Source organism: Coregonus clupeaformis, chromosome 6 (genome assembly GCF_020615455.1).
Source record: "Coregonus clupeaformis isolate EN_2021a chromosome 6, ASM2061545v1, whole genome shotgun sequence".
Classification (NCBI taxonomy): domain Eukaryota; kingdom Metazoa; phylum Chordata; class Actinopteri; order Salmoniformes; family Salmonidae; genus Coregonus; species Coregonus clupeaformis.
In genome coordinates, this window is record NC_059197.1 from 15,993,867 (window position 1) to 16,021,630 (window position 27,764).

Consider the following 27,764-nt stretch of genomic DNA (forward strand, 5'->3'; position numbering starts at 1 on the left):
ACCACAGCAGTCACTTCTAAATATATCAGTGAAACAATTAAACGTAGATTTTTTTTTCTTCCAGATTGCATTTGGTTACTGCCATATCAGGTTGCTATGTTGCTCTCAGGAAAAAAGGGAATTGGGAAGATTCCATACCAAAACAGGAATGTCGTAAAATTTAAGAGTAAATGTATCACTTCCTACTGTATATAAGATTAAAAATCAATGCACACACTCAATAGTTCACAGAAAACCCAGACACATTTCCAAACACAGTGATTGACACCCATTCAAATCAATGATTTGGTCATGCAGCCCAGGGCTTGGGCATCCAATTCAAATATTGCAAGTCAGACGCAATCAAATCTGATGCAGCACTCCATCACTCTACTTCTTGGTAAAATAGCCCTTACACAGCCTGGAGGTGTGTTGGGTCATTGTCCTGTTGAAGAACAAATGTAAATCCCACTAAGCCCAAACCAGATGGGATGGCGTATCGCTGCAGAATGCTGTGGTAGCCATGCTGGTTAAGTGTGCCTTGAATTCTAAATAAATCAAAGACAGTATCACCAGCAAAGCACCCCCACACCATCACACCTCCTCCTCCAGGCTATATGGTGGGAACTACACATGCAGAGATAATCCATTCACCCACACCGCGTCTCACAAAAACACGGCGGTTGGACCCAAAAAATCTCAAATTTGGACTCCAGACCAAAGGACACATTTCTCCTTTCTAATGTCTCCCGAGTGGCGCAGTGGTCTAAGGCACTGCATCGCAGTGCTAGCTGTGCCACTAGAGATCCTGGTTCGAATCCAGGCTCTGTCGTAGCCGGCCGTGACCGGGAGACCCATGGGGCGGCGCACAATTGGCCCAGCGTCGTCCAGGGTAGGGGAGGGAATGGCCGGCAGGGATGTAGCTCAGTTGGTAGAGCATGGCGTTTGCAACGCCAGGGTTGTGGGTTCGATTCCCAAGGGGGGCCAGTATGAAAAAATAAACTGTAAGTCGCTCTGGATAAGAGCGTCTGCTAAATGACTAAAAATGTAAAATGTAAATGTAATGTCCATTGTTTGTGTTTCTTGGCCCAAGCAGGTCTCTTCTTATTATTGGTGTCCTTTAGTAGTGGTTTCTTTGCAGCAATTCGACCATGAAGGCCTGATTCACACAGTCCCCTCTGAACAGTTGATGTTGAGATGTGTCTGTGACTATAACTCTGTGAAGCATTTATTTGGGCTGCAATTGCTGAGGCTGGAAACTCTAATGAACTTATCCTCTGCAGCAGAGGTAACTCTGGGTCTTCCATTCCTGTCGTGGTCCTCATGAGAGCCAGTTTCATCATAGCAATTGTTGGCTTTTGCGACTGCACTTGAAGAAACTTTCAAAGTTCTTGAAATGTTCCGTATTGACTGACCTTCATGTCTTAAAGTAATGATGGACTGTTGTTTCTCTTTGCTTATTTGAGCTGTTCTTGCCATAATATGGACTTGGTCTTTTACCAAATAGGGCTATCTTTTACCAAATAGGGCTATCTCAAATACCCCACACACACACACACCTTGTCACAACACTGATTGGCTCAACGCATTAAGAAGGAAAGAAATTCCACAAATTAACTTTTAAGAAGGCGCACCTGTTATTAATTGAAATGCATTCCAGGTGACTACCTCGTGAAGCTGGTTGAGAGAATGTCAAGAGTGTGCAAAGCTGTCATCAAGGCAAAGGGTGGCTATTTGAAGATTCTCAAATTTAAAATATACTTTGATTTGTTTAACACTTTTTTGGTTACTACATGATTTCATATGTGTTATTTCATAGTTTTGATGTCTTCACTATTATTCTACAATGTAGAAAATAGTCAAAATAAAGAAAAACCCTTGAATGAGTAGGTGTGTCCAAACTTTTGACTGGTAGTGTTATTCTACTAGGCTTGCTCAAACCTGCTGCATATATGGTCCACTGGCAAGACACGCCTGTGACTTTAGAATGACGCATGCTTTTTTCTTTCTCCTTAGCTTCCCGTTAAAACGGGACATCAGAACAACCACACCAGAGTCAGCACAGAGCACAACAAGGAATGTCTCATCAACATCTCTAAGTACAAGTTCTCCCTCGTCATCAGTGGCCTCACGAACATACTAAAAAATGTGAACATCATGGTAAGTGGAGTTTTTAACGTAGCTGTTTATTTGACTTTAGCATGAGTAATGGGGATCACTACATTACACGTCATCAACCCTACCTCCTGGAAGGCATGTGTATTGTGTAAACACTCCAAGTCAACTCAAGTGTAGGATGCACACAATGGGCTGGAAGTGGTGTTTGCTGAATCACTGTGTCCTCTGTGTCTATAACCTCTCCTCTCTCAAGCGTATATTTGGGGAATCAGCTGAGAAGAACCTCTACCTCTCCCAGCTGATTATCCTGGACACACTGGAGAAGTGCCTGGTTTTGACTGGCACTGTATATATCCACACTATGTGGTTGGACTAATACTGTGAAAATTATGATAATGCCCTTTTAGTGTAAGAGCTGTTTGAAAAGACCGCCTGAAATGTCAGCCTGTTTTGTTGGGATGGAGTTTTGGCCTGCCTGGTGACATCACCCGGAGGTTCATTAGTTAATAGACCAATAAAAAAGATAGTTCCAAACCTCTCTGCCAACAACAGCTAATTTTCCGTTTTCCCCTCCCCACTCAGACCACTCCCAGACAGTCCAAGCAACATTTTTGCTTGAGAAATTGCTTTTTGTTAAGAAGCTATTTTAGTTTCTTATTGGCCGTTTGAATTGAAAACAATCACAGTAAGGTACTTATTTGTTAACCAGAAAAGGTTTGATATTAAGATAAAAACGTCTGCATTGGCCCTTTAAAGAAATCCATCACCTACAGTATACTGCACATACTTAAACTGATCTGCTATGTGGTACATTATCCTAACATTACACTAGGCACATGTGCTGTCTACTCAATAGTGCAACACTTTATATTGTGTGACATTTGCTTATTAATTATTTCTGAAGCATCTACAGTATATAGGTTCTATAAAGGGTTTATTAATTATCAATGGTCCACACCTCTAGGCATGACAATGCTTAGTTAGCAATTTTTGTCTGTCACAGATTGGTGTTTTTCAGAAAGCCAGATGCTTCATAAATATTCATATTTAGATCAACTCGATCAGCAATTCAGTTATTGATCATATTTGGCCCACTGGCACTGGCTGCCCTGTAGTGTTTACATACAGTGCATTCAGAAAGTATTCAGACCCCTTGACTTTTGCCACATTTTGTTACGTTACAGCCTTATTCTAAAATTGATTAAATTGGGTTTTTCCCTCATCAATCTACACACAATAACCCATAATGACAAAGCTAAATCAGATTTTTATTAATTTTTGCACATTTATAAATATACAAAACTGAAATATCACATTTACATAAGTATTCAGACCTTTTACTCATTACTTTGTTGAAGCATCTTTGGCAGCGATTACAGCCTCAAGTCTTCTTGGGAATGACGCTACAAGCTTGGTACACCTGTATTTGGGGAGTTTCTCCCATTCTTCCCCGCAGACCCTCTCAAGCTCTGTCAGGTTGGATGGGGAGCGTCGCTGCACAGCTATTTTCAGGTCTCTCCAGAGATGTTAGATCGGGTTCAAGTCCAGGCTCTGGCTGGGCCACTCAAGAACATTCAGAGACTCCTGTGTTGTCTTGCTTCGGGTCGTTATCCTGTTGGAAGGTGCACCTTCCTACAATTGTCTGAGGTACTGAGCGCTCTGGAGCAGGTTTTCATCAAGGATCTCTCTGTACTTTGCTCCGTTCATCTTTCCCTCGATCCTGACTAGTCTCCCAATCCCTACCGCTGAAAAACATCCCTACAGAATGATGCTGCCACCACCATGCTTCACCGTAGGGATGGTGCCAGGTTTCCTCCAGACGTGACGCTTGGCATTCAGGCCAAATAGTTCAATCTTGGTTTCATCAGACCAGAGAATCTTGTTTTTCATGGTCTGAGAGTCTTTAGGTGCCTTCTGGCAAACTCCAAGCGGGCTGTCATGTGCCTTTTACTGAGGAGTGGCTTCCATCTGGCCACTCTACCATAAAGGCCTGATTGGTGGAGTGCTGCAGATATGGTTGTCCTTCTGTAAGGTTCTCCCATCTCCACAGAGGAACTCTAGAGCTCTGTCAGAGTGACCATTGGGTTCTTGGTCACCTCCCTGACCAAGGCCCTTCTCCCCCGATTGCTCAGTTTGGCTGGGCGGCCAGCTCTAGGAAGAGTCTTGGTGGTTCCAAACTTCTTCCATTTAAGAATGATGGAGGCCATTGTGTTCTTGGGGACATTCAATGCTGCAGAAATGTTTTGCTACCCTTCCCCAGATCTCTGCCTTGACACAATCCTGTCTCAGAGCACTATGGACAATTCCTTCGACCTCAAGGCTTGGTTTTTGCTCTGACATGCACTGTCAATGGTGGGACCTTATATAGACAGTTGTGTGCCTTTCCAAATCATGTCCAATCAATTGAATTTACAACAGGTGGACTCCAATCAAGTTGTAGAAACATCTCAAGGATGATCAATGGAAACAGGATGCACCTGAGCTCAGTTTCGAGACTCATAGCAAAGGGTCTGAATACTTACACTACCAGTCAAAAGTGTGGACACACCTACTCATTCAAGGGTTTTTCTTTATTTTTACTATTTTTTACATTGTAGAATAATAGTGAAGACATCAAAACTATGAAATAACACATATGGAATCATGTAGTAACCAAAAAAGTGTTAAACAATACAGAAGATAGCCCTATTTGGTAAAATACCAATTCCATATTATGGCAAGAACAGCTCAAATAAGCAAAGAGAAACAACAGTCCATCATTACTTTAAGACATGAAGATCAGTCAATACGGACATTTTCAATAACTTTGAAAGTTTCTTCAAGTGCAGTCGCAAAAACCATCAAGCGCTATGATGAAACTGGCTCTCACGAGGACCGCCACAGGAATGGAAGACCCAGAGTTACCTCTGCTGCAGAGGATAAGTTTCTTTAGAGTTACCAGCCTCAGAAATTGCAGCCCAAATAAATGCTTCACAGAGTTCAAGTCACAGACACATCTCAACATCAACTGTTCAGAGGGGACTGTGTGAATCAGGCCTTCATGGTCGAATTGCTGCAAAGAAACCACTACTAAAGGACACCAATAATAAGAAGAGACCTGCTTGGGCCAAGAAACACAAACAATGGACATTAGACCGGTGGAAATTTGTCCTTTGGTCTGGAGTCCAAATTTGAGATTTTTGGTTCCAACCGCCGTGTCTTTGTGAGATGCGGTGTGGCTGAACGGATGATCTCCGCATGTGTATTTCCCACCGTAAAGCATGGAGGAGGAGGTGTTATGGTGTGGGGGTGCTTTGCTGGTGACAGTGGCTGTGATTTACTTAGAATTCAAGGCACACTTAACCAGCATGGCTACCACAGCATTCTGCAGCGATACGCCATCCCATCTGGTTTGGGCTTAGTGGAACTATAATTTGTTTTTCAAAAGGACAATGAACCAACACCTCCAGGCTGTGTAAGGGCTATTTTACCAAGAAGGAGAGTGATGGCGTGCTGCAACAGATGACCTGGCCTCCACAATCCCCCAACCTCAACCAAATTGAGATGGTTTGGGATGAGTCGGACTGCAGATGAAGGAAAAGCAGCCAACAAGTGCTCAGCATATGTGGGAACTCCTTCAAGACGGTTGGAAAAGCATTCCAGGTGAAGCTGGTTGAGAGAATTCCAAGAGTGTGCAAAGCTGTCATCAAGGCTATTTGAAGAATCTCAAATATATTTTTTGGTTGCAACATGATTCCATATGTGTTATTTTATAGTTTTGATGTCTTCACTATTATTCTGCAATGTAGAAAATAATAAAATATGGAATGAGTAGGTGTGTCCAAACTTTTGACTGTTACTGTATGTAAATAAGGTATGAATGGTTTTTATTTGTTATACATTTGCAAAAATGTCTAAAAACCTGTTTTCATTATGTCATTATGGGGTATTGTGTGTAGATTAATGAGGGAAAAAAATTATTTAATCAATTTTAGAATAAGGCTGTAACGTAACAAAATGTGGAAAAAGTCAAGGGGTCTGAATACTTTCCAAATGCACTGTATGACACACACACGGACCAGACCTAATCCAGCCTTTCAGCCCAACCACACAAAGTAACAATTGAATTCCTGCCCTCGTAAACTGCAAGGGAATGGTCCTGATGTCCTCTGTTCCAGAGCCACAGTGGATGGACCACATCATGATGAAGCAGAGACACGGATGCTGCAGAGGATACTGAGGCTTGGTCTTTATATTGGATCCCATGATGGACATTCAAGTGGATGGATAGACTCTTAAAATACTTATTTTAATGGATACAACCTGTTCTGTGTGTTTCGTCTGTGGACTTGGATTGGATCCATATGTCATTGATGCAAGCTGCTTATAGTGTCTTCAGTATACCATTTGAAAGGATACCACAGTCCTGTTTGGTACAGACAGTTCCTGGAAGACAATTCTAGTGAACATTATGTATTGTGAGATTTGTATCTCTGTGTTAGGTCAGGCCTATAAGTGGATGGGGCAAAGCACTAAGGCTAGAGGCCTACAGAAAGAGAAATGCTGCAGTCATAACTGGTGAATATAAGCCTAAAACTGCTGGATGATTCCTCTAATTTGTCATCACTTGTTATCACATGTCATTCAAAGATTGATTGAGCATAGTCTGGAAAAGTGAGAAATATTCAATCTTCCATTTCTCTAAATTGTATTTTTGAAATAGACGAAGAGCAGAACCTTTGCATAAACTGGCGTTGTTTTCCTTTTCCAGTTTGTTCCCTGCAGTTATTGTTTGACTATTCCCGGCTGTTCAGAAAAGGTGCCTCCTATTGTATTTTAAAATCTTTGTTAAACTGTACATTGGCTGCCTTTGTATCCCCACAGTACAATGACAGTTTCAGATAGAGTGGCTGAATATGTCTGGTCAGCCTTTTTTTCCATACCAGGCTCAACACCTGTTCATATCGTCCATTAAACAGCACTCATATTAATTATAGTCAATGTGGACTGCATGGCAAAGCATTTTTTTACAGATTTGCATTGGAAAGAGGCTAACTATCCAGGGGTGAGTGGATCTTTAACTATTTTGTTATGATTGTTCTTCTCTGTTTGTGTTTTCAATTGTTAGGATAAAGGGAAAGGCTGAAAAGTATTTTCTGCTGTTATAATTTCCTTGGCATTGTATTCCCCCTCACTGATATGGGCATACTGTAGCATTATTGTGTGTCAACAGCTGTTTGAGAAGTTATGAGATAATGAGTGACATTAAAAAATATATATTTATTCAACAGAATGAAAAGGTTTTTGGTATTGTGAGTTGCAATACAACCGTTATAGACCAGATAAGAAGCCATTTGATTTCACTGTTTGCAAAACACTAGAAAATGTTCCTTTACATATAATTAACATGGGTGTCTTAATCATTCCTACTCTACTGTTTTAGGTAGCAGTGCACTGAGAGGTTCTGATTCACACCCTTGTACCTTCTCAACTCCCCCCCCACCACCCCAGGTTAAACCATGGGAGACTGGTCCATTCTCGGACGCTTCCTGTCCGAGGTGCAGAACCACTCCACAGTGATCGGCAAGATCTGGCTGACCATGCTGCTGATCTTCCGCATCCTGCTGGTGACCCTGGTGGGAGACGCGGTCTACAGCGACGAGCAGTCCAAGTTCACCTGCAACACCCTGCAGCCAGGCTGCAACAACGTCTGCTATGACACCTTCGCCCCCGTCTCACACCTGCGTTTCTGGGTCTTCCAGATCGTCTTGGTCTCCACGCCGTCCATCTTCTACATCATATACATCCTGCACAAGATCGCCAAGGACGAGAAGCTGGAGATCCAGAGGGGGCAGGTGATGGCTGAGCGGACCTCCAAGAAGGTCTTTGGGCAGCTGGGGAGGGAAGGGCTGGAGAACATGGAGACTGGTATGCCCACCTATTGCCCTGGGTACAGGGAGGATTGGGGTGGTCAGGAAGGGGAGGGGGTGGAGCAGAGCCTGCTAGAGGAGGACTATGGGGAGGTGGGGGAGGACCCCACTCAGCTCTCCAGCCAGGTGCTGCTCATCTACATCCTGCACGTGCTGCTGCGCTCTGTCATGGAGATCACCTTCCTGGTGGGGCAGTACTACCTGTTTGGCTTCGAGGTGCCCCAACTGTATCGCTGTGAGGCATACCCCTGTCCCACCCGCACAGACTGCTTCGTGTCACGTGCCACCGAGAAGACTATCTTTCTCAACTTCATGTTCAGCATTAGCCTGGGCTGCTTTGTGCTCAACATCGCAGAGCTGCACTACCTGGGCTGGGTCTACATCTTCCGCGTACTGTGCTCCGCTTGCTCCACCTGCTTCCGGCCCGAGAGGGACCCTGTGGGGCTGTACGACCACCACAACCCTCTGCTGCTGCAGCTCAAACACTCTCTGAGGGGCAGGCTGGTCCTGCAGACTCCCACGCCCATGGCCCAGGAGAAGGCTGGGGGCCACCTGCTCACTCATGCCCCAGCCATCTCCTTTGAGACCAACTCTACTGTGGAGTGCACCTCTAAGAGGACTCCGGAAGAGAGGCATCAGGTTAAGGTTAAACTGGCCAACATGGCCAAGATGGGACGGACTAAGAAGTCTTGGCTGTGAAATGCCCATTCTGTGTGATTATCGAATTGAGCATTTTCCACTTTTGAAACAACAATGGGAAAGAGTTTATAGGTTGCTCAGACTGGGCACTGGGATAATGAGAGTGTGATTCAGAAAGAAAGATTCAGCTTTATCATCCATACCATAGTCTAAATGACATAAAGAACATTCAAACTGTTCCTGAGTTTCAAAAGACAGAGAAAAGTAAAACGTTTTGCTGTAAAATTGTATACATTAAATGTACAGTCATTATCTTCAGTCTGTTCCCACCTGTTCACACATAAGGCCTACTGTCCACAATCTCGGGGTTCTTCAATACAAATACACACCTGTTTCATACAACATGACAAGTTTTCACATTCTAACAATGTTTGTAGGATATTTTCAATAACTCCTTGTAATTGTTGAAACCATACATAGCTGGCAGAGTAGGTTTGACCTGTGTGCAGACGTGGTCATTTATGTTGTCTAAAGGGAATTTGTCTCTTATAACATTATTATTTTTCAGAATAATCTGATTGACTGGTAGGTAGTCACTAACTATTTGTAGCATGTGTGCCTCTTTTTATTGATATGTTCATGGTGTGTATGTGTATAGATCTTTAGTAATAAATGTTGAAATTTTCCAAGGGTTTTTAACTGAAATGTTTATAGTTGGTGTCTCAATCTCAGACCTTTGCTCTCATATTTGTCCATTGTATTTAAAAAACGGCAGAATCAAACAGTATTGGAACAGTGACTTGTATTTCTCATTCAGAAGTGTAAGAATTTTAGAAGAATGTAATTTCATCCATCAAATGTTGCACTGTTTGATTAGACAGGGTATGGAAAACCTGCATTTGAATGAGTTTAGTTGTGAGTTTGAAATTTGAACACCAGAGGTCACTATAATACTATAAGTTATCAAACAGGGTTGTGCTGAAAATCAAATGAACCACAGACAAATACATTATTTGTAATTAAGAGTAAGATAAAAAAAAGACTTGTATAACTTACTTTCTTGATAAAATACATTCTAAAATGTAAATATCTGTTTTTCTGAGTATGTAGTGCACATATCTGTTAAAGGTCCAATGCAGTCTATTTTTTATCAATATCAAATCATTTCTGGGTAAAAATGAAGAACCTTACTGTACCAGATTTCCATTAAAATGGAAAAAAACAATAGCAAAAAATATTTCTCAAGCAACAATTTTCTAGGGCTGTCTGGCAGTGGTCTGAGCGTGGATGGGAAAGCCTGGGTTTTCTGCACGTTAACACAAGATGCTTATTACCTGAAATTCATCAGTTGAAAGTGGGACTTCATAGCTCCAATCCAGATGTGTTGGTCATTACTGAGACTTTTTCGGCAAGATAGATCTTCCAAAGGTGGTGGAGTGGCAATCTTTACCAAGGAACACCTTCAGTGCTCGGTTGTCTCAACCAAGTCCGTCCCCAAACAATTTGATATAATGGTTTTAAGCATTAAACTTTCAAATAGCTCTTTGTTGACTGTTGCTGGGTGTTATCGTCCACCATCAGCACTGGCCTGTACCCTACCTGCCCTAAGCTCTCTCCTGGCCCCTTACACTAAGTCTGAATTTGTCCTGCTAGGTGACCTAAACTGGGACATGCTTACACCACCTGACCAAGTCCTAAAGCAATGGGACTCCCTAAAACTTTCTCAGATTATTACCAATCCCACAAGTTATGACTTCAAACACCCAGAAAAGGCTACTCTACTTGATGTTATCCTCACAAATAATCCTGATAGGTATCAGTCTGGTTTTTTCTGTAATGACCTTAGTGATCACTTGCTTAGTGGTGCCCCTTGCTTAGTGGTGTTGCAGACTCTGGGACCTTTCAGAACAGGTGTATATATACTGAGATCATGTGACAGATCATGTGACACTTAGATTGCACACAGGTAGACTTTATTTAACTAATTATGTGACTTCTGAAGGTAATTGGTTGCACCAGATCTTATTTAGGGGCTTCATAGCAAAGGGGGTGAATACATCTACACACAGTACTTTTCTTTCTTTATTTTATAGATTCTTTTGAAACAAGTTATTTTTTTAATTTCACTTCACCAATTTGGACTATTTTGTGTATGTCCATTACATGAAATCCAAATAAAAATCAATTTAAATTACATGTTGTAATGCAACAAAATAGAAAAAACGCCAAGGGGGATGAATACTTTTGCAAGGCACTGTACATATCCTTTTTTAAAATATATTTCCATTTATTGCTTTCCAACCCCACCACCCCTTCCCTACTTGGAGTAAACTAGTGAACAACAATGCTTAGGCATCTCCTTCCAGCTTATACATACTATATACATTTTATGGACACAGTCAATTTTACAATAATTATATTTTGTTTGTTTTTACTCCTGAACTTCCTCTACCCTCAACCTCTCCGGTCATTTTCATGATGTCCATCCGGTTTGCTTCTATATGCCATATCTTTCTAGCTGTGCTCTTTCACAAAAGCTCTCAACCTATAACCTATATACTTATTATGGACACAGTATGCTTACATTATTAGTTATCTTGTTATTATTAGTTATTGTTAGTTGTTATTAGTCCCATCCTTCAACTCCATTCAACACCACCCATCGATCTCTTAACACCATCCATATTGGATTTCTATTTGCCATATATTTTTCAACTGTGATGTTTTACAAAAGTTCTGAACCTTTCAATTCTCATTGTTTCTACAGATTGTAAATTGAAAATAAACATTTCTGCTAAAAGTATTATTATATTATTGATCGATTGACTATGACTTTTCAGATCACCCAGTAATGCTATCTGCAGGGTTAGCTCCAGGTAAATATTGCAATCCTTTAGCCATTCCTGGACCTGTGTCCAAAAACAAGCTACAAATGGACAGTACCAAAACAAATGATCTAATGATTCTGTCTCTTCGCAGCAAAATCTGCAGAGCTGGGAAGATTGTATCCCCCATATAAATAACATTGTATTGTTAGCAACAATTTTATATAATTTAATTGCATCCAGAAGTTCCTCCTCTGTAATTTCACCTTCACATGAGTCTTTCTGTATGGCTGTTAATTTTACATTATCAATAGAAAAAAAATCTCTACAATTACCTTCAGTTAGAGGAGATGGAGGCGACTGAAACGAAAACATATGCTTAAAGTACTTTGTTTCCTCCTTCAAAATATAATTTGGTGAATCATGGGTGACTCCTTCATTTGTAACCAGTTTCAGTAAATTCTTTTTGGTAGCATTCCTATGTTGAAGATTAAAAAAGAATTTGGTGCATTTTCCCCCATATTCCATCCAGTTTGCTTTATTTTTATAATATATTACACTTGATCTTTCTTGAATAAGTTTCTCCATTTCTTTTTGTTTTTCCTCTAATTTATTCTCAGCCTCTATGTTACAGTTTTTATTGCTATCTATCTGTTCTGTTAGACCTTCTATTTCCTTTGTTAGTATGGACTCTTTTGACCTAAATTGCTTTTGTTTTCGAGATGAGTACTGAATTACATGGCCTCTAAAGGCACATTTAAAGGTGTCCCATACAATAAGGGGATTTGCTGTACCTATGTTATGTTGGAAAAAATCAGTTATAAATTCCTCTGTCCTAGTTAAAAACAAGTTATCATCCAATAGGCTTTGATTAAATGTCCAATATCCTCGCCCACGTGGAAATTCAGTAAGAGTAATGTATATGCCAATTATATGATGGACCGACCGCATTCTGTCGCCTATCAACACATTTTAAACTTTTGGTGCCAACGATAATGACATAAGAAAGAAGTCAAGACGACTAGCTTGATTGAGTCTCCGGCATGTATATCTCACTAGATCAGGATATTTAAGCCTCCATATATCTACTAGTTCTAATGTATCCATGACATTCACAATTTCCTTAAGAGCATGAGGGTGATTGTTTGTAGTGTGATTTCCTTTACGGTCCATTGAGCTATTTAAAACGGTATTATAATCTCCCACCATAATAATAGAGTCTTGAATTGCTTGCAGGGTTGATAATTTATTATATATATTGTCAAAGAAGTGTGGATCATCATTATTTGGTCCGTAAAGGTTAATGAGCCATATCTGTTTATGGTCCAATAACATATTTAAAATAATCCATCTACCTTGCGTGTCTGTTTGGACAATTTGCACATTCGGATCGAAATTACTGTTAATTAATATCATCACCCCTTTTGAGTTTCTTTGCCCATGGGAGAAGTATATTTCGCCCCCCATTCCTTTTTCCACGCAACTTCATCTAGAATTGTTGAATGAGTTTCCTGTAAACAATAGATATTATATTCCTTCTCTTTGAGCCATGTAAATATTGTTCTTCTTTTGTTATTATCTTCATTACAATTATAACTGGCTATACTTATTTCACCATATACCATAATGAGATACAAGTTTCAAATCTATTCATCATTATATATGTTTGTAAATTTACCAATAAAAAATACCATAGTGATTGAGTGTCCATATAGCTGTACCATGATATTTGAATTGCTACTAAGTAACCCTCCAATTGTTCTCCACGAATTCCCCCGCTAAAGCCCCTCTCCATCCCAAGTTGGGCCGTCATCCCAGTGATCCGCATACCACCCCCGTCCCTCTGGATCCCTAGGGCCCCGAGAAGCCAGGACCCATCCATCGAAAACAGCACACAGTGCCACCCACAAAACAGAAGCAGGTCAACCGCCAAAAGCATTTCCAATGCTCTCACCTCAATATATATATATAGCTATTTAAAAATATATATCTATTCAAATATCTTGCATATCCTATTTTTCATCTTTATCAATTAATATGCGTAATAATGTTGGCAGTTCATGCGTAGGATTTTAACCTATAACCCGGACTGCCATTTTATTACATTACATTTTTGACAAGCAATTATTATTTTAGCAAACAATTATTGTGGTTCATCCTATATTCTCCCTAACATCCTTACCCCCTTGCAACAGATGTGGGATAAACACACACACACATACTCTAACACACTCAACCCCTTTCCTCCACAATCAACCATAAAATCAGATGCTCAACGGTTGTTACATCCCAGAGCCCAACCCAAGAAAGGACCTGATTTACGAATGCATATACAAATGCATATACAGTTACAGCTGTTTGAGAAAGCATGCAAGATTGAGCATAAATTGACAACAATGTGAGATTTGATTAATCTATTTAATCTATGTCAAGTCCTAGGTGATGGAGATCAGATCCACCCTCTTCACCTGAGACACAAACACTCTGGTCCCCCGTTGTAACCATTTTTTCCCCAAGCATCTCCGTGCAGTCAGACCTTTGATTATTTTGTGCCACCTGGGCCACAATGATAAGCCCCCTCTCTGATTGTCCGAGTGTGACCCCCTCCCCATGGGTTACTTCAGCCAGTGTTGCCAGCACTGCCACTGCCTGGGTGGGGGTACCCCACCGGATCCCCACCGGCTAGGTACAAGGTCGTCAAGGTTCTCATTAGCAGCTTTGAGAATTTCCTTGTATATTATGCTCTCCCATCAGGGGGCTCTGGCTTTGTAGGACCAACCCTGCCAGGTAGGTTCAGAATCTTGTCTGTACCCAAACAATTTGATTTGCTGGTTTTAAGCATTCAACTTTCAAATAGATCTTTGTTGACTGTTGCTGGGTGTTATCGTCCACCATCAACACTGGCCTGTACCCTACCTACCCTAAACTCTCTCCTGGCCCCTTACACTAAGTCTGAATTTGTCCTGCTAGGTGACCTAAACTGGGACATGCTTAAACCACCTGACCAAGTCCTAAAGCAATGGGACTCCCTAAATCTTTCTCAGATTATTACCAATCCCACAAGTTATGACTCCAAACACCCAGAAAAGGCTACTCTACTTGATGTTATCCTCACAAATAATCCTGATAGGTATCAGTCTGGTGTTTTCTGTAATGACCTTAGTGATCACTGTTTGACAGCCTGTGTTCGTAATGGCTGCTCAGTGAAATGACCTGTCCTGATTTGTCATAGACGCTTGCTAAAAAGCTGTAATGAGCAAGTCTTCCTTCATGACCTGGCCTCTGTAAATTGGTATAGAATCAGCTTGATCCCCTCTGTCGAAGATGCTTGGACCTTCTTTTTTTATATTTTCAGTGGTATTGTTAACAAACACACCCCCATAAAGAAAATGAGAATTAAAAACAGGTTCAGCCCCTGGTTCGACCGTGATCTGGCAGAGTTACTCCAACTCAAGAATTCCATTTGGCGAAAGGCTCGGCACACTCAGGCTGGCTGGCTCTCGTTCAGGCAAATGAGAAATAAGTGCACTCAGGCAATCTGGAAGGCTAAAGCTAGTTACTTTAATGAGCAGTTCTCTCTCAATGGGTCTAACTCCATTAAGTTCTGGAAAATGGTTAAAGACCTGGAGAATAAACCCTCCTCCTCACAGCTGCCCATGTCCCTTAATGTTGATGATGTGGTTGTTACTGACAAGGAGCACATGGCTGAGCTCTTTAATCACCACTTCATTAAGTCAGGATTCCTATTTGACTCAGCCATGCCTCATTGTCCGGCCATCATTTCCTAATCTCCCACCCCTTCTAATGCGACTAGTCCCGATGCTCCTCCCTCTTTTCCCCCTGCCCCGCTACAAAGTTTTTCCCTGTAGGCAGTCACTGAATCTGAGGTGCTAAAGGAGTTCCTTAAACTTGACCCCAAAAAACCATCTGGGTCAGATGGTTTAGATCCTTTCTTCTTTAAGGTTGCAGCCCCTGTCATCGCCAAGCCTATCTTTGACCTTTTTAACCTGTCTCTCCTCTCTGCGGAGGTTCCCATTGCTTGGAAGGCAGCCACGGTGCATCCTTTATTTAAAGGGGGAGATCAAGCTGATCCTAACTGTTATAGGCCAATTTCTATTTTGCCCTGTTTATCAAAAGTGTTGGAAAAACTGACTGGCTTTCTTGATGTCTATAGTATTCTCTCTGGTATGCAATCTGGTTTCCGCTCAGGTTATGGATGTGTCACTGCAACCTTAAAGGTACTAAATGATGTCACCATTGCCCTTCATTCTAAGCAATGTTGTGCTGCTATTTTTATTGACTTGGCTTTTGATACGGTAGACTATTCCATTCTTGTGGGCCGGCTAAGGAGTATTGGTGTCTCTGAGGGGTCTTTGGCCTGGTTTGCTAACTACCTCTCTCAAAGAGTGCAGTGTATAAAGTCAGAACTTCTGCTGTCTCAGCCACTGCCTTTCACCAAGGGAGTACCCCAAGGCTCGATCATAGGCCCCACGCTCTTCTCAATTTACATCAACAACATAGCTCAGGCATTAGGAAGCTCTCTCATCCATTTATATGCAAATGATACAGTCTTATACTCAGCTGGCCCCTCCCCGGATTTTTTGTTAAACCCTCTACAACAAAGCTTTCTTAGCGTCCAACAAGCTTTCTCTGCCCTTAACCTTGTTCTGAACACTTCCAAAACAAAGGTAATGTGGTTTGGTAAGAAGAATGCCCCTCTCCCCACCTGTGTGATTACTACCTCTGAGGGTTTAGAGCTTGAGGTAGTCACCTCATACAAGTACTTGGGAATAGACAGTACACTGTCCTTTGCTCAGCACATATCAAAGCTGCAGGCTAAGGTTAAATCTAGACTTTGTTTCCTCTATCGTAATCGCTCCTCTTTCACCCCAGCTGCCAAATGAACCCTGATTCAGATGACCATCCTACCCATGCTAGATTATGGAGAGGTCATTTATTGATCGGCAGGTAAGGGTGCTCTTGAGCGGCTAGATGCTCTTTACCATTTGGCCATCAGATTTGCTACCAATGCTCCTTATAGGACACATCACTGCACTCTATACTCCTCTGTAAACTGGTCATCTCTGTATACCCGTCGCAAGACTCACTGAGAAGGTATCCGTCCTCGTTTCCTGCCTTTATGGGAGAGCCCTGGAGTGGGCCAACGTGGTGTGGAACGAGGGAGGTGCCGCGTTGGAGGACTACGGGGAGTTTCCTCGCCTCTTTCGGGCTGTTTTCGATCACCTGCCTGAGGGTTGAGAGGCGGGCGAACGACTGGTCCATCTGAGGCAGGGGACGAGGACCGCACAGGACTACGCGCTGGAGTTCCGGACGCTGGCAGTGGAGTCTGGGTGGAACGAGCGGGCCCTGATCGACCATTTCCGGTGCCACCTAAGGGAGGACGTCCAACGGGAGCTAGCCTGCTGTGATGCCATGCTATCGTTCTCCCAACTGGTGGACATGGCCATCCGGCTGGACAATCTGCTAGCAGCCAGAGGATGTCCTGGTAGGAGTCTGCCCGTTCCCACTCCGGACGACTCTGACCCCGAGCAGATGGAGCTGGGGGGAGCCGCCGGTCGAGAGAGTGCAGGAGGACAGCGACAGTGCCACTCTGGTGTCATGAAGGGACAATCCAACTTACGTCGCAGTCAACGTTCCTTTGGGTCTGGAGGCGGTAGGCAGGGTACTCACGCATCACCCCAGGTAATGAACACCCAAACTTGTTCAGAGCCCTTTGCGCCGCACTGTACCTTATCCATCTCCTTTCCCGATCACCTGGTAGTTTCCCAGTGTAAGGCGCTAGTCGATTCAGGCGCAGCTGGGAACTTTATGGACAGGGCATTTGCACGCCGTCAAGGCATTTCATTGGTTCCCCTATCCATTCCACTCCCCATCAGAGCACTTGATAGTCGACCATTAGGGTCCGGATTGGTTAAGGAGGTTACTGTACCAGTCACCATGATTACACAGGAGACGCATGTTGAGCAGATCACTTTTTTTATTATTGAGTCTCCTGCTTACCATGTAGTCTTAGGTATTCCGTGGTTAGCCCTTCACAACCCCAATTTTTCATGTCCGCAGAGGGTTCTTACGGGGTGGTCGCGTGAGTGTCCAGGTAGGTGTCTAGGTGTTTCCGTTGGTGCGACCACGTGGAAAGTCCAGAGGGTAACCCCACCATGCGCATTCCCCCCGAATACCATGATCTGGCGCTCGCGTTTTCCAAGACGAAAGCGACTAAATTACCACCTCATCAGGAGGGGGATTGCGCAATAAACCTTTGGGTAGATGCTGTACCTCCCAGGAGTCATGTGTATCCCCTGTCGCAGGCTGAAACTGAGGCTATGGAAACATACGTCACCGAGTCCCTGCGCCAGGGGTATATACGTCCCTCCACTTCACCTGCTTCCTCGAGTTTCTTCTTTGTGAAGAAGAAAGATGGTGGTTTACGCCCGTGCATTGATTATCGACCACTGAATAAGGTGAGTCAATGCATGGGGCCCATTTTTTCACCAAATTAGACCTCAGGAGAGCCTACAACCTGGTGCTTATTTGGGAAGGGGATGAGTGGAAAACAGCATTCAGCACAACATCGGGGCATTATGAATACCTGGTGATGCCCTACAGTTTGATGAATGCTCCATCTGTTTTCCAGTCCTTTGTGAACGAGGTGTTTCGGGACATGCTTGGTCGCGGTGTGGTGGTCTACATCGATGACATCCAGGTGTATTCCGCTATGCGCGCCGAGCATGTGTCCCTGGTTCGCAAGGTACTGGTCCGACTGCTGGAAAATGATCTTTATGCCAAGGCAGAGAAGTGTGAGTTTTTCCAGCAGTCAATCTCCTTCCTCGGATACCGCATTACTACCACAGGTGTGGAGATGGAGGGAGATCGCATTTCAGCTGTGCGTAATTGGCCGACTCCAACCACGGTGAAGGAGGTGCAGCGCTTCCTTGGCTTTGCCAACTACTATCAGAGGTTTATTCGGGCCTTTGGCAAGGTCGCAGCTCCCATTGCCTCCTTGTTGAAGGGTGGGCCGTCCCGGCTCCGCTGGTCTGCTGAGGCTGATTTGGCCTTCAGTAGATTGCGGGGTCTGGCCCCGGTACTGGCTCACCCCGATCCATCACTACCGTTCGTAGTGGAGGTGGATGCGTCCGAGGTAGGGATAGGCGCTGTCTTATCCCAACGCTCGGGCACGCCACCCAAGCTCCGCCCCTGTGCATTATTTTCGAAGAAGCTCAGCTCGGCGGAGCAGAACTACGGCGTTGGTGATCGGGAGCTGCTGGCTGTTGTCCGAGCTTTGACAGTGTGGAGGCATTGGCTCGAAGGGGCAAAACACCCTTTCCTCATCTGGACAGACCACCATAAACTGGAGTACATTCGGGCACCGAGGAGGCTGAATCCTCGCCAGGCCAGGTGGGCCCTCTTCTTCACCCGGTTTGATTTCACACTCTCATACATTTCGGGTACGAAGAACGTGAAGGCAGACGCACTGTCTCGGCTGTATGACACAGAGGAGAGGCCCAGAGACAACACCCCCATACTCCCGGCCTCATGCATTGTGGCGCCGGTAGTATGGGCAATGGACGCGGATATAGCGCAGGCATTACGCACAGATCCATCTCCACCGCAGTGTCCAGCTGGGCTGCAGTACGTGCCTGCGATTATCCGTGATCGTCTGATCTACTGGGCACACACGTCACCCTCCTCTGGTCATCCAGGTATCGGTCGTACAATGCGCTGCCTGACCGAGAAGTACTGGTGGCCTAACTTGGCTAAGGACGTGAGGGTGTATGTTTCCTCCTGCTCAGTGTGCGCCCAGAGTAAGGCACCTAGGCACCTCCCAGCGGGTAAGCTACAACCTTTACCACTTCCACAATGACCATGGTCTCACCTTAGTATTGATTTTCTTACTGATCTTTCCCTCTCCCAAGGTAACACCACTATCCTGGTCATTGTGGATCGCTTTTCGAAGTCCTGCCGCCTCCTTCCTTTGCCCGGTCTCCCCACGGCCCTACAAACTACGGAGGCTCTGTTTACTCACGTCTTCCGGCACTACGGGGTACCAGAGGATATAGTGTCTGACCGAGGTCCCCAGTTCACGTCTAGAGTCTGGAAGGCGTTCATGGAACGTCTGGGGGTCTCCGTCAGCCTGACCTCTGGATTTCACCCCGAGAGTAATGGGCAGGTGGAAAGGGTGAATCAAGATGTGGGTAGGTTCCTGCGAACCTACTGTCAGGACCGGCCGGGGGAGTGGTCGGTGTTCCTGCCATGGGCAGAATACACTCAGAACTCTCTCCGCCACTCCTCCACTAACCTAACACCCTTCCAATGTGTTTTGGGTTACCAACCGGCCCTGGCACCGTGGCACCAGAGCCAGACCGAGGCTCCTGCGGTGGATGACTGGTTTCGGCGCGCGGAGGAGACTTGGGACGCTGCTCTCGTTTGCCTCCAGCACGCCGTGCGTCGTCAGAAGGCGAACGCTGACCGCCACCGCAGGGAGGCCCTGGCTTTCGTACCGGGGGATCGGGTCTGGCTCTCGACCCGGAATCTACCCCTCCGCCTGCCCTGCAGGCCGTTTAAAGTCCTGAGGAGGATAAACGAGGTTACATACAGGTTGTGACTCCCCCCTGATTACCGTATTAACCCCTTGTTTCATGTGTCTCTCCTCAGGCCTGTGGTAGCTGGTCCGCTCCAGGAGTCTGAGGTGCGGGAGGTTCCTCCACCTCCTCTGGATATCGAGGGGGTCCCGGCGTACTCAGTCCGTTCCATACTGGATTCGAGGCGTCGGGTGGGGGGCCTTCAGTATCTCGTGTAGTGGGAGGGGTACGGTCCGGAGGAACGGTGCTGGGTCCCAAGGAGGGACATCCTTGATCCCTCCCTGTTGAGGGATTTCCACCGTCGCCATCCGACTCGCCCTGCTCCGCGTCCTCCTGGCCATCCCCGAGGCCAGGGTCGGCGCACTGCTGGAGCCGCGCGTCAAGGGGGGTACTGTCACGACTTCCACCGAGGCTGCCTCCCCTTCTTGTTCGGGCAGGTTTCGGCGTTTGTCGTCACAGGCTTACTAGCTACTGCCGATCCCATTCTCATCACTCCACTTGTCATGTCTTGTCTTGTCAATCACACACACCCTAATTAGTATGTGCATAAGTGTTCCCTCTGTTCCCCTTGTCTTTGTGAGTGACTGTTTCATTGTGAGAGCGAGTAGCTCGGTTGAGCTACTCTTCCATTTGTTATTGCCAAGGTGGAATATTTTCCTTGTGATCGTTTCGTTTTGACGTATGGTGCGTTTTATTTATGTAAACGGAATAAACTCTGTACTTCAGTGTTTTACCTCCTGCGCCTGACTCCTTCATTCACACCTCATCACAGTTGTCTGTGCCCAATAATGTTTGTACCATGTTTTGTGCTGCTACCATGTTGTGCTGCTGCCATGTTGTGTTAATACCATGTTGTTGTCATGTTGTGTTGCTACCATGCTGTGTTGTAATGTGTTGCTGCCATGCTGTTGTTGTCTTAGGTCTCTCTTTATGTAGTGTTGTGGTGTCTCTCTTGTTGTGATGTGTGTTTTGTCCTATTTTAATTTTTTTATCACGGCCCCGTCCCTGCAGGAGGCCTTTTGCCTTTTGGTAGGCCATCATTGTAAATAAGAATTTGTTCTTAATCTACTTGCCTAGTTAAATACAAATATATATTTTTTTAATGGAAAACTAGCTGTTATTGGCAGAGGTTTGGAGCTCTCTTAGAAGGTCCTGTGTAGATATGGGAAACACTCTTTTCACAGCACTTCAATATCTAAGTGACTTTTTTGTAGCAGGTTAGGAGAACTTACGCAGCAGGTCAGGGTAATTAACATTACAAGTTAGGAGACTGAGGTTAAGGTTAGGAAAAGGGTTGGGTTAGCAAAAATTGTCTCCTAACCTGCTACAAAAATCACTTTGTATTGAAGTGCTGTGAAAAGAATGTGTCCCGTGTAGATATAGGTCTTGTTCCCCTGCTCAGACCTTGCATGCATCAACCAATGGTTGTGTGCCAAGTCATCCACTGTGTCATCCACTGACAGATTGCTAAAACATATGATGTGGTTAGCTGACATGCAAAATACCTATCCAGGTGTTGTCAGATCTGGCATGTGTCAGCAACGCCTGGGCAGAGGAATGTGCTCTGCATTTTCAACCAGAACTATCAGGAAGTAGCTAACCCTGATATTTATTTTTGTACACTTTTACAGTGTTAGTTTCATCAGCTGTTGTACAATATGATGTAACATAATGTTGACTGCACTGGGCCATTAAAGGTAGGGAAACAAGTTGTCAGCATTCAAACTAGCTGCAGTCAGATTCAGCACCATGGACAGTGAAGATCGAAATACATATTTTTACATACACAAGAAAATCTGCAGGATAAAAAGCAATAAAATCAAACATTAAAATAAGTAAGTAGGCTATATTAAAGGACACTAAACATAAGGACAGACTAACCATGGAGAACACTAAACATGATGGCAGACTAACCAGGGAAGTGAACTAAACAGAGGTTAAAGTTAAGACAACAGAGGATCTGGGTAAGCCTGTGTGAGGAAGTGTATCTTTAGTGTGGACTTGAATAGTAGACAAGTAGGCTTAGGCTATTTTTATACTGTAAAAAAATGCATAATTTTGTAATTTTCTATTTGTTTGAATGTTTTCCCAGATTCATAGTGTTATGCAGCCCAGGCCTATCTAGCCTACTGCATAAATTGTCTTTGTTAGCTCACAGCTTCACATGATGACGTTGGCAACAGAAACACTTAAAATCAGTGGATTATAGTTGAAAGTAATCTAAACTAATTTCATGTCAAAAGGATGTGCAGGTGATCGAAATCGATGAAGAAGACAAGGTAATTCTAGTGAGTTAATTAAATGACACGGTGTAGCCTGTCAGCATTGTAGGCTACTGCCTCCACCCAGAGGCCTGGGCTTAAGTGGCACTGGCACAGGTCAATACAGGCACTTGCCTCTGCACTGAAGGAGCCAAGGGACGAGTCCTGGTTGCAGCTCTCACTTTCTCCCGCTACAGTATGGCCTACAATAACCTATTTGGTGGGGTTTGGCAGCCAATAATAGGATTTCATTGAAAAGTTGGTTTTGATTGTGACTAAATCAAAGAATAGAATGATATTGAAATGAATATTATTAACAAATATTTCCTAGAAGATGTTGACTAAAGTCTGAGCTTTTGGGTTAGACCTAAGGCTACTTGGCTTATTAAAGTCCTACATGTTGTACCTAAATAAACCCACAAGAGAGACAATTTAGCAAAGACAGGACCACATGTTTCTGTGTTTTGACCAATGATTGGTTTTGACCAGCCGAGAGTGATGAAATTATTGGCAGTGCCCAGCGTCATTGTTTGATTGAAGGAGTAGGGGAATCGAAAATGTTTGACGGGGAAATTTCTCTCAATATTATTCCTACTGAGTGCACTCCTCCCCCCAAAACGTTGTGATGTCATTAAGGTCTAGCATTCCATGATGTAGCATGTAGCCCTAAATTACAGTCCCTGCCTGCAATATTGTCCTCACTCTTGACTTGAACTCAACTTGAATGTAACCGACACAGACAAGGACATGCTTTTCGAGATATAAAATAGCTTGAATGGATGAAGAAATGGTAGGCTAAATGCTAAATGAATTGGGGGAAAGTAAAAAATTAAAAAGTAATCTAAGCTGATAGTATTTCTTGCAAAAAGCTATAACATATTGCAAAACAAATTTACCGTTCTCTATAAATCAAATCACCAGTTTAGCTCTGATATGGCTGTAGCTCTATTTATGATGTCATCTGCAAGGATCTGCTCTGACATTGACCTATTATTACCTATTGGAATGTCTGTCCTTCAGGTAGTACAGAGGGAGGATGATGATCCTCAGAGGGAAGGAAAGGAGGTTGTTGAGGAAGAACTGGTGGCCCCGCCCAAGAAGGGATGGAAGGTAAGATGGCAGGAGTGACAGAGCACATAGGCGTACTGGGCTGCTCTCTGCACCTGATAGCAGGCCAACCATAGAGATCTACAGTATCTATCTCTACGATAATAACACACCCTTTTCAAAACGTGTTTTAAGGGCTGTCTCAGAGTAGGAGTGCTGATCTAGGATCAGTTTTGCATTTGAGATGATAATGAATAAGATTATTTGGGCAAGGTTGAGCCCACTTCTTATCTGATGCACTTCATGTATACAGGCCCTGGTGTAACATGTCTGCCATCATTTGAGATCTGGAATCTGTTCTGTTCTATCCTAGGCAAAAAGGAAGAGTAGTGGCAAGAAGTCAGGGAAGCAGGGCACCGACAACGATGCAGGTCAGAGATTTAGCTCTGTAGTATTACATCGGTTCTATATTCTGTCTGTGATGTGCAGGTTGTGTTATCAATTTTCAATGAAACTGTAGTCTACTGTAATCAGTAAGAAAGGTTACATAGATAGCTTTATTCAAATAGGCCTATTATAAAAGCCCAAAACAATTAAATCAGAGTATTAAAAGATAAAACGTTTGATTTCTCTTTAATTTCCTTCTACTTCCTCTACGGCTATCACATCTTTAGTCTCCAGGAATAAACACCTGGACAGAGGATCTGTAGTTGACCTCCTGGAGATGAAAGCTGTTAAACCTGCATTCGGCCCAGGCAACAATGATGAGATGGAACACTCCTACCCAATCCTCATCTCATTCCTGATGAGTAAATTTTTCTGTAACCTCACATGTTCAACATTTATGAACTCTTATGCTGTGTGAACTAAACACTAACTAAAACACTTTTTTTATCTTCTAGGCAGTGGCAAGTGATCTACAAAGGACAAAAAAAACTGTAAATTTCTCCATCTGCTTTTGACCTTTGATGTGTCATTAATCTGTTGAATTCAGAGAGAGGGATTAGCCATCAAGTTATATTCTGTTATTCATGTTCATTGCTCTCTCAGACTTCATCCAACTTTGAATTCAGTCACAGACAAGAATAACGATGTTGATAAAATGTATTCTGTTCGATCTAGAATACTTTACATCACAGTTCCATTGACAAGCCTGTTTTTGTTCTGTGATTGTGTAAGACAATTGTAACCTTCATCACACAGACCACCCTGCAGATCCTGCTGCAGGCCCTAGCCCGCGTACTGGGGTTGACAGGCTTTGATGAGGACGACACTGACTCACCCAAGAGGGGTGGCAGTGCAAGATCCTTCGCTGCCTTTGATCAGAAAACACTGGAGCTCATCCAGGAAGTTCAATATCTGGCGAAGAAGATGTATAAGGGCGACACAGGGACTCAATGTCTCAGGTCCTGAGCACCATATTCCAAGAGGTATGTTCCCCTCAAGGTTTTCATGTTTACTTGTATGGATTTCACCAAGCTCATCTATCCCAGTTTGTTAGCCAATGCATTTTACGCTATCTAATGTATTACAGAATATAATGTATCAACCTTTGAGCAGATTTGAATTAATGAGCATGAAAAGGGATCAAAAGGACATGTAAATATGTAGATATTTAGAATACTAAAATTACAGTGCTTGATCGATTTGCCAAGTTCAGACAGGAAATATCATGCTTTGCTTGTTCGTTTTAAAGTTCCCAGACCTCAGTGAAAGTCCACCTGGGAATGCCAGAGGACAGTATTATCAGAAGTGTCCACAAGTAACTTTCTGAAAATGAGATTTGTCTTCCTGCCCACCTAAGCTGACCGTTGGTCTTATCAAGGAGGTGAACGAACAGCTTAACTCAGCCCTCTCTGTGACCATCAGCAGAACCATTTCAGGGCGGTCCTCCCTTATTGCTTCTGGTGCCCAGGCCGCTGAATGATGGTCAACATGGTCCAGAGGTTTTTTAATTATCACGCCACTCCAGAGGACCAGAGCTCCACCTCTGAATTAAATGTTGAGTCGTGCATTCCACCTGCAACGAAAGACGTGATGACTGTTATCGCAGACATGGTGGATAAATTGGAAAAAGAAGATCCGGAATCGGCTAAGGTGCTTCGAGAAGTGGCTGTGAAAGTTAAAATGTTGGCATCTGGCAGTGACCTTGCAGTGGAGCACCTGGATGCTGAAGACTCTTCTGTTCCAGAGGAGCTGAACATAATATTGTCACGTCTACTCCCGCTCCTCCCCTCAGGTGTTCGATGTCGCCAGTTTACTAACCACCGGTCCTGGTAACCATCATTACGCACACCTGGCATCAATCATTACGCGCACCTGGCATCAATCATTACGCGCACCTGCGCTTCATCATGAGGCACACCTGGACTCCATTACCTCACTCATTACCTCCCCTTTATATGGCACTCCCTTATGTTCTTTCCCCAGGCAGTATTGTTTCTGTGTTTCATGTCAGACGCTACTCCTATGTTGTATCGTTCCATGTTATTTGTTATATTAAACTTACCACCTGCACCTGCTTCTCGACTCCCAGCGTCTACGTTACAGAATACTGCCTCACAAAATGGAAGCAGCAGGCAATCAGAACATCTCCCAGATGGTTGACCTGCAGGGATACCTACTTCGTCAACACCACGACCAGCTGGCACAACTGGGGACGGCTATGGAAGAGGTTCTTCGCAGTGTTCAATGTCTCGAACATACCCGAGAAGCGTTGCCTTCAACTAGCGGAGGATACTCTACCACCAGTCGACCCAGCAAGCCAGCACACCAGCCCATTCAGCAACCAACCCAGGTCAGCGATGCCCGTTTGTCCCTCAAGGATAAATAAGACGGCACCCCATCTAAATGCCATGGCTTCCTACTACAGTGCTCCCTCTACTTTGCGCACCAGATGGGAGCCCCCACCACCGAGAGGTCCAGGGTTGCCACGGTTATTTATCTGCTGACTGGGCGGGCGTTGGAATGGGCCACAGCCGTCTGGGAGAGAGGATTTGTATGAGGGGTTCATGGCTCTGTTCAGAGGTATCTTCGATCATCCACCGGAGGGCAGATAGCGGGGTGAGTGCCTACTTCAACTATGGCAGGAGGACCAGACTGCTGCCGAGTACGCGCTCACCTTCCGGATAGTAGCAGCATCCAGCGGATGGAATGAGGCGGCGCTTCGTACGCTATTCAGAAGAGGACTGCGCGAGGAGGTCCAGATGGAACTGGCCTGTCGAGGCGACAACCTCTCCTTGGACGCACTCATCGCGATGGCCATCCGTCTGGATAACCTACTTCAGGAGTGTCAGCACTCTCATCACTTCTCTCCCTCCCTCAGTGAACACTTTGGATCAGAGCCTGAACCCATGGAGGTACGGGTCACACGCCTCCCCGCGGCAGAGCGACGCTTTCCCGTCCCATGTGGTTCCACGTCGGTTGAGAGTCCTGTGGTTGCCCTTCAGCCTAACATCCCGGAGGTATACCAGGACCTGCGGGAGGTATTTTCCAAAACCCGCGCCACCTGTCTCCCTCCTCATCACCCCTGGGACTGTGCCATCGACCTGCTTGCAGGCTCTGCGCCCCCCGCGCAGACACATCTACCCTTTGTCGGTGGCTGAAACCAAGGCCATGGAGGAGTACATCCAGGAGGTGCTCCAACAAGGTTTCATCCGCACGTCCACTTCTCCTGCGTCTGCAGGCTTCTTCTTCGTGGCCAAAAAGGATGGAGGGTTACGCCTGTGTACTGATTACAGAGGACTCCAAGTACCATCAGCCATCAAACAGCTCCGCAGGGCCCCGTTCTTTACCAAATTGGACCTGCAGAGTGCATACAATCTCATCCGCATCCGGGAGGGGGATGAATGGAAGAAAGCTTTTAGCACGATGTCTGGTCACTACGAGTACTCGGTGATGCCATTTGGCTTAGCCAATGCTCTGTCAGTGTTCCAGGCATTCATCAACAAGGTGTTCTGGGACATGCTCGGACGCCAGGTGGTCGTGTATATCGACGACATCCTGGTCTACTCGGCTACCTTGGAGGATCACATCGCTCACGTCCGAGTAGTCCTGGAATGCCTCCTGGCTAACCAACTGTTTGTCAAAGCTGAGAAGTCCCAGTTTCATTAGGAGGCTGTCTTCTTCCTAGGCTACCAAATCAGCCCGCAATGAGTGAAGATGGACGTCAAGAAGGTCATGGCCAGTCCCAACCATCATAAAGGGGTTACAACGGTTTTGGGGGTTTGCCAACTTATACTGCCGTTTCATCAGGAACTTTAGCTCCATCGCCGCTCTTCTCACCTCTCTTCTCAAGGGTGGTCCCCATAGGTTGGTGTGGTCCAGCAGCTGATGAGGCCTTCCGCCTACTGAAGGGACGTTTCACCTCCGCCTCATTGCTCAAACACC

At 44.5% G+C, this 27,764-nt stretch overlaps 1 protein-coding gene across 1 annotated transcript; it reads left to right on the forward strand.

Moving 5' to 3' along the window:
* Positions 1-6,223: 6,223 nt before the first annotated feature.
* Positions 6,224-10,200, forward strand: LOC121568340 (gap junction delta-2 protein-like). The gene is made up of 2 exons (XM_041878895.2): positions 6,224-7,141; positions 7,588-10,200. Exon 2 carries the CDS (start codon positions 7,596-7,598, stop codon positions 8,703-8,705), a length of 1,110 nt encoding a protein of 369 aa, XP_041734829.1. The 5' UTR covers positions 6,224-7,141; positions 7,588-7,595; the 3' UTR covers positions 8,706-10,200.
* Positions 10,201-27,764: the final 17,564 nt, after the last annotated feature.

Excerpts from the sequence above, each read along its gene's own strand:
- LOC121568340 (XM_041878895.2), top strand. The coding sequence starts at position 7,596 with ATGGGAGACTGGTCCATTCTCGGACGCTTCCTGTCCGAGGTGCAGAAC.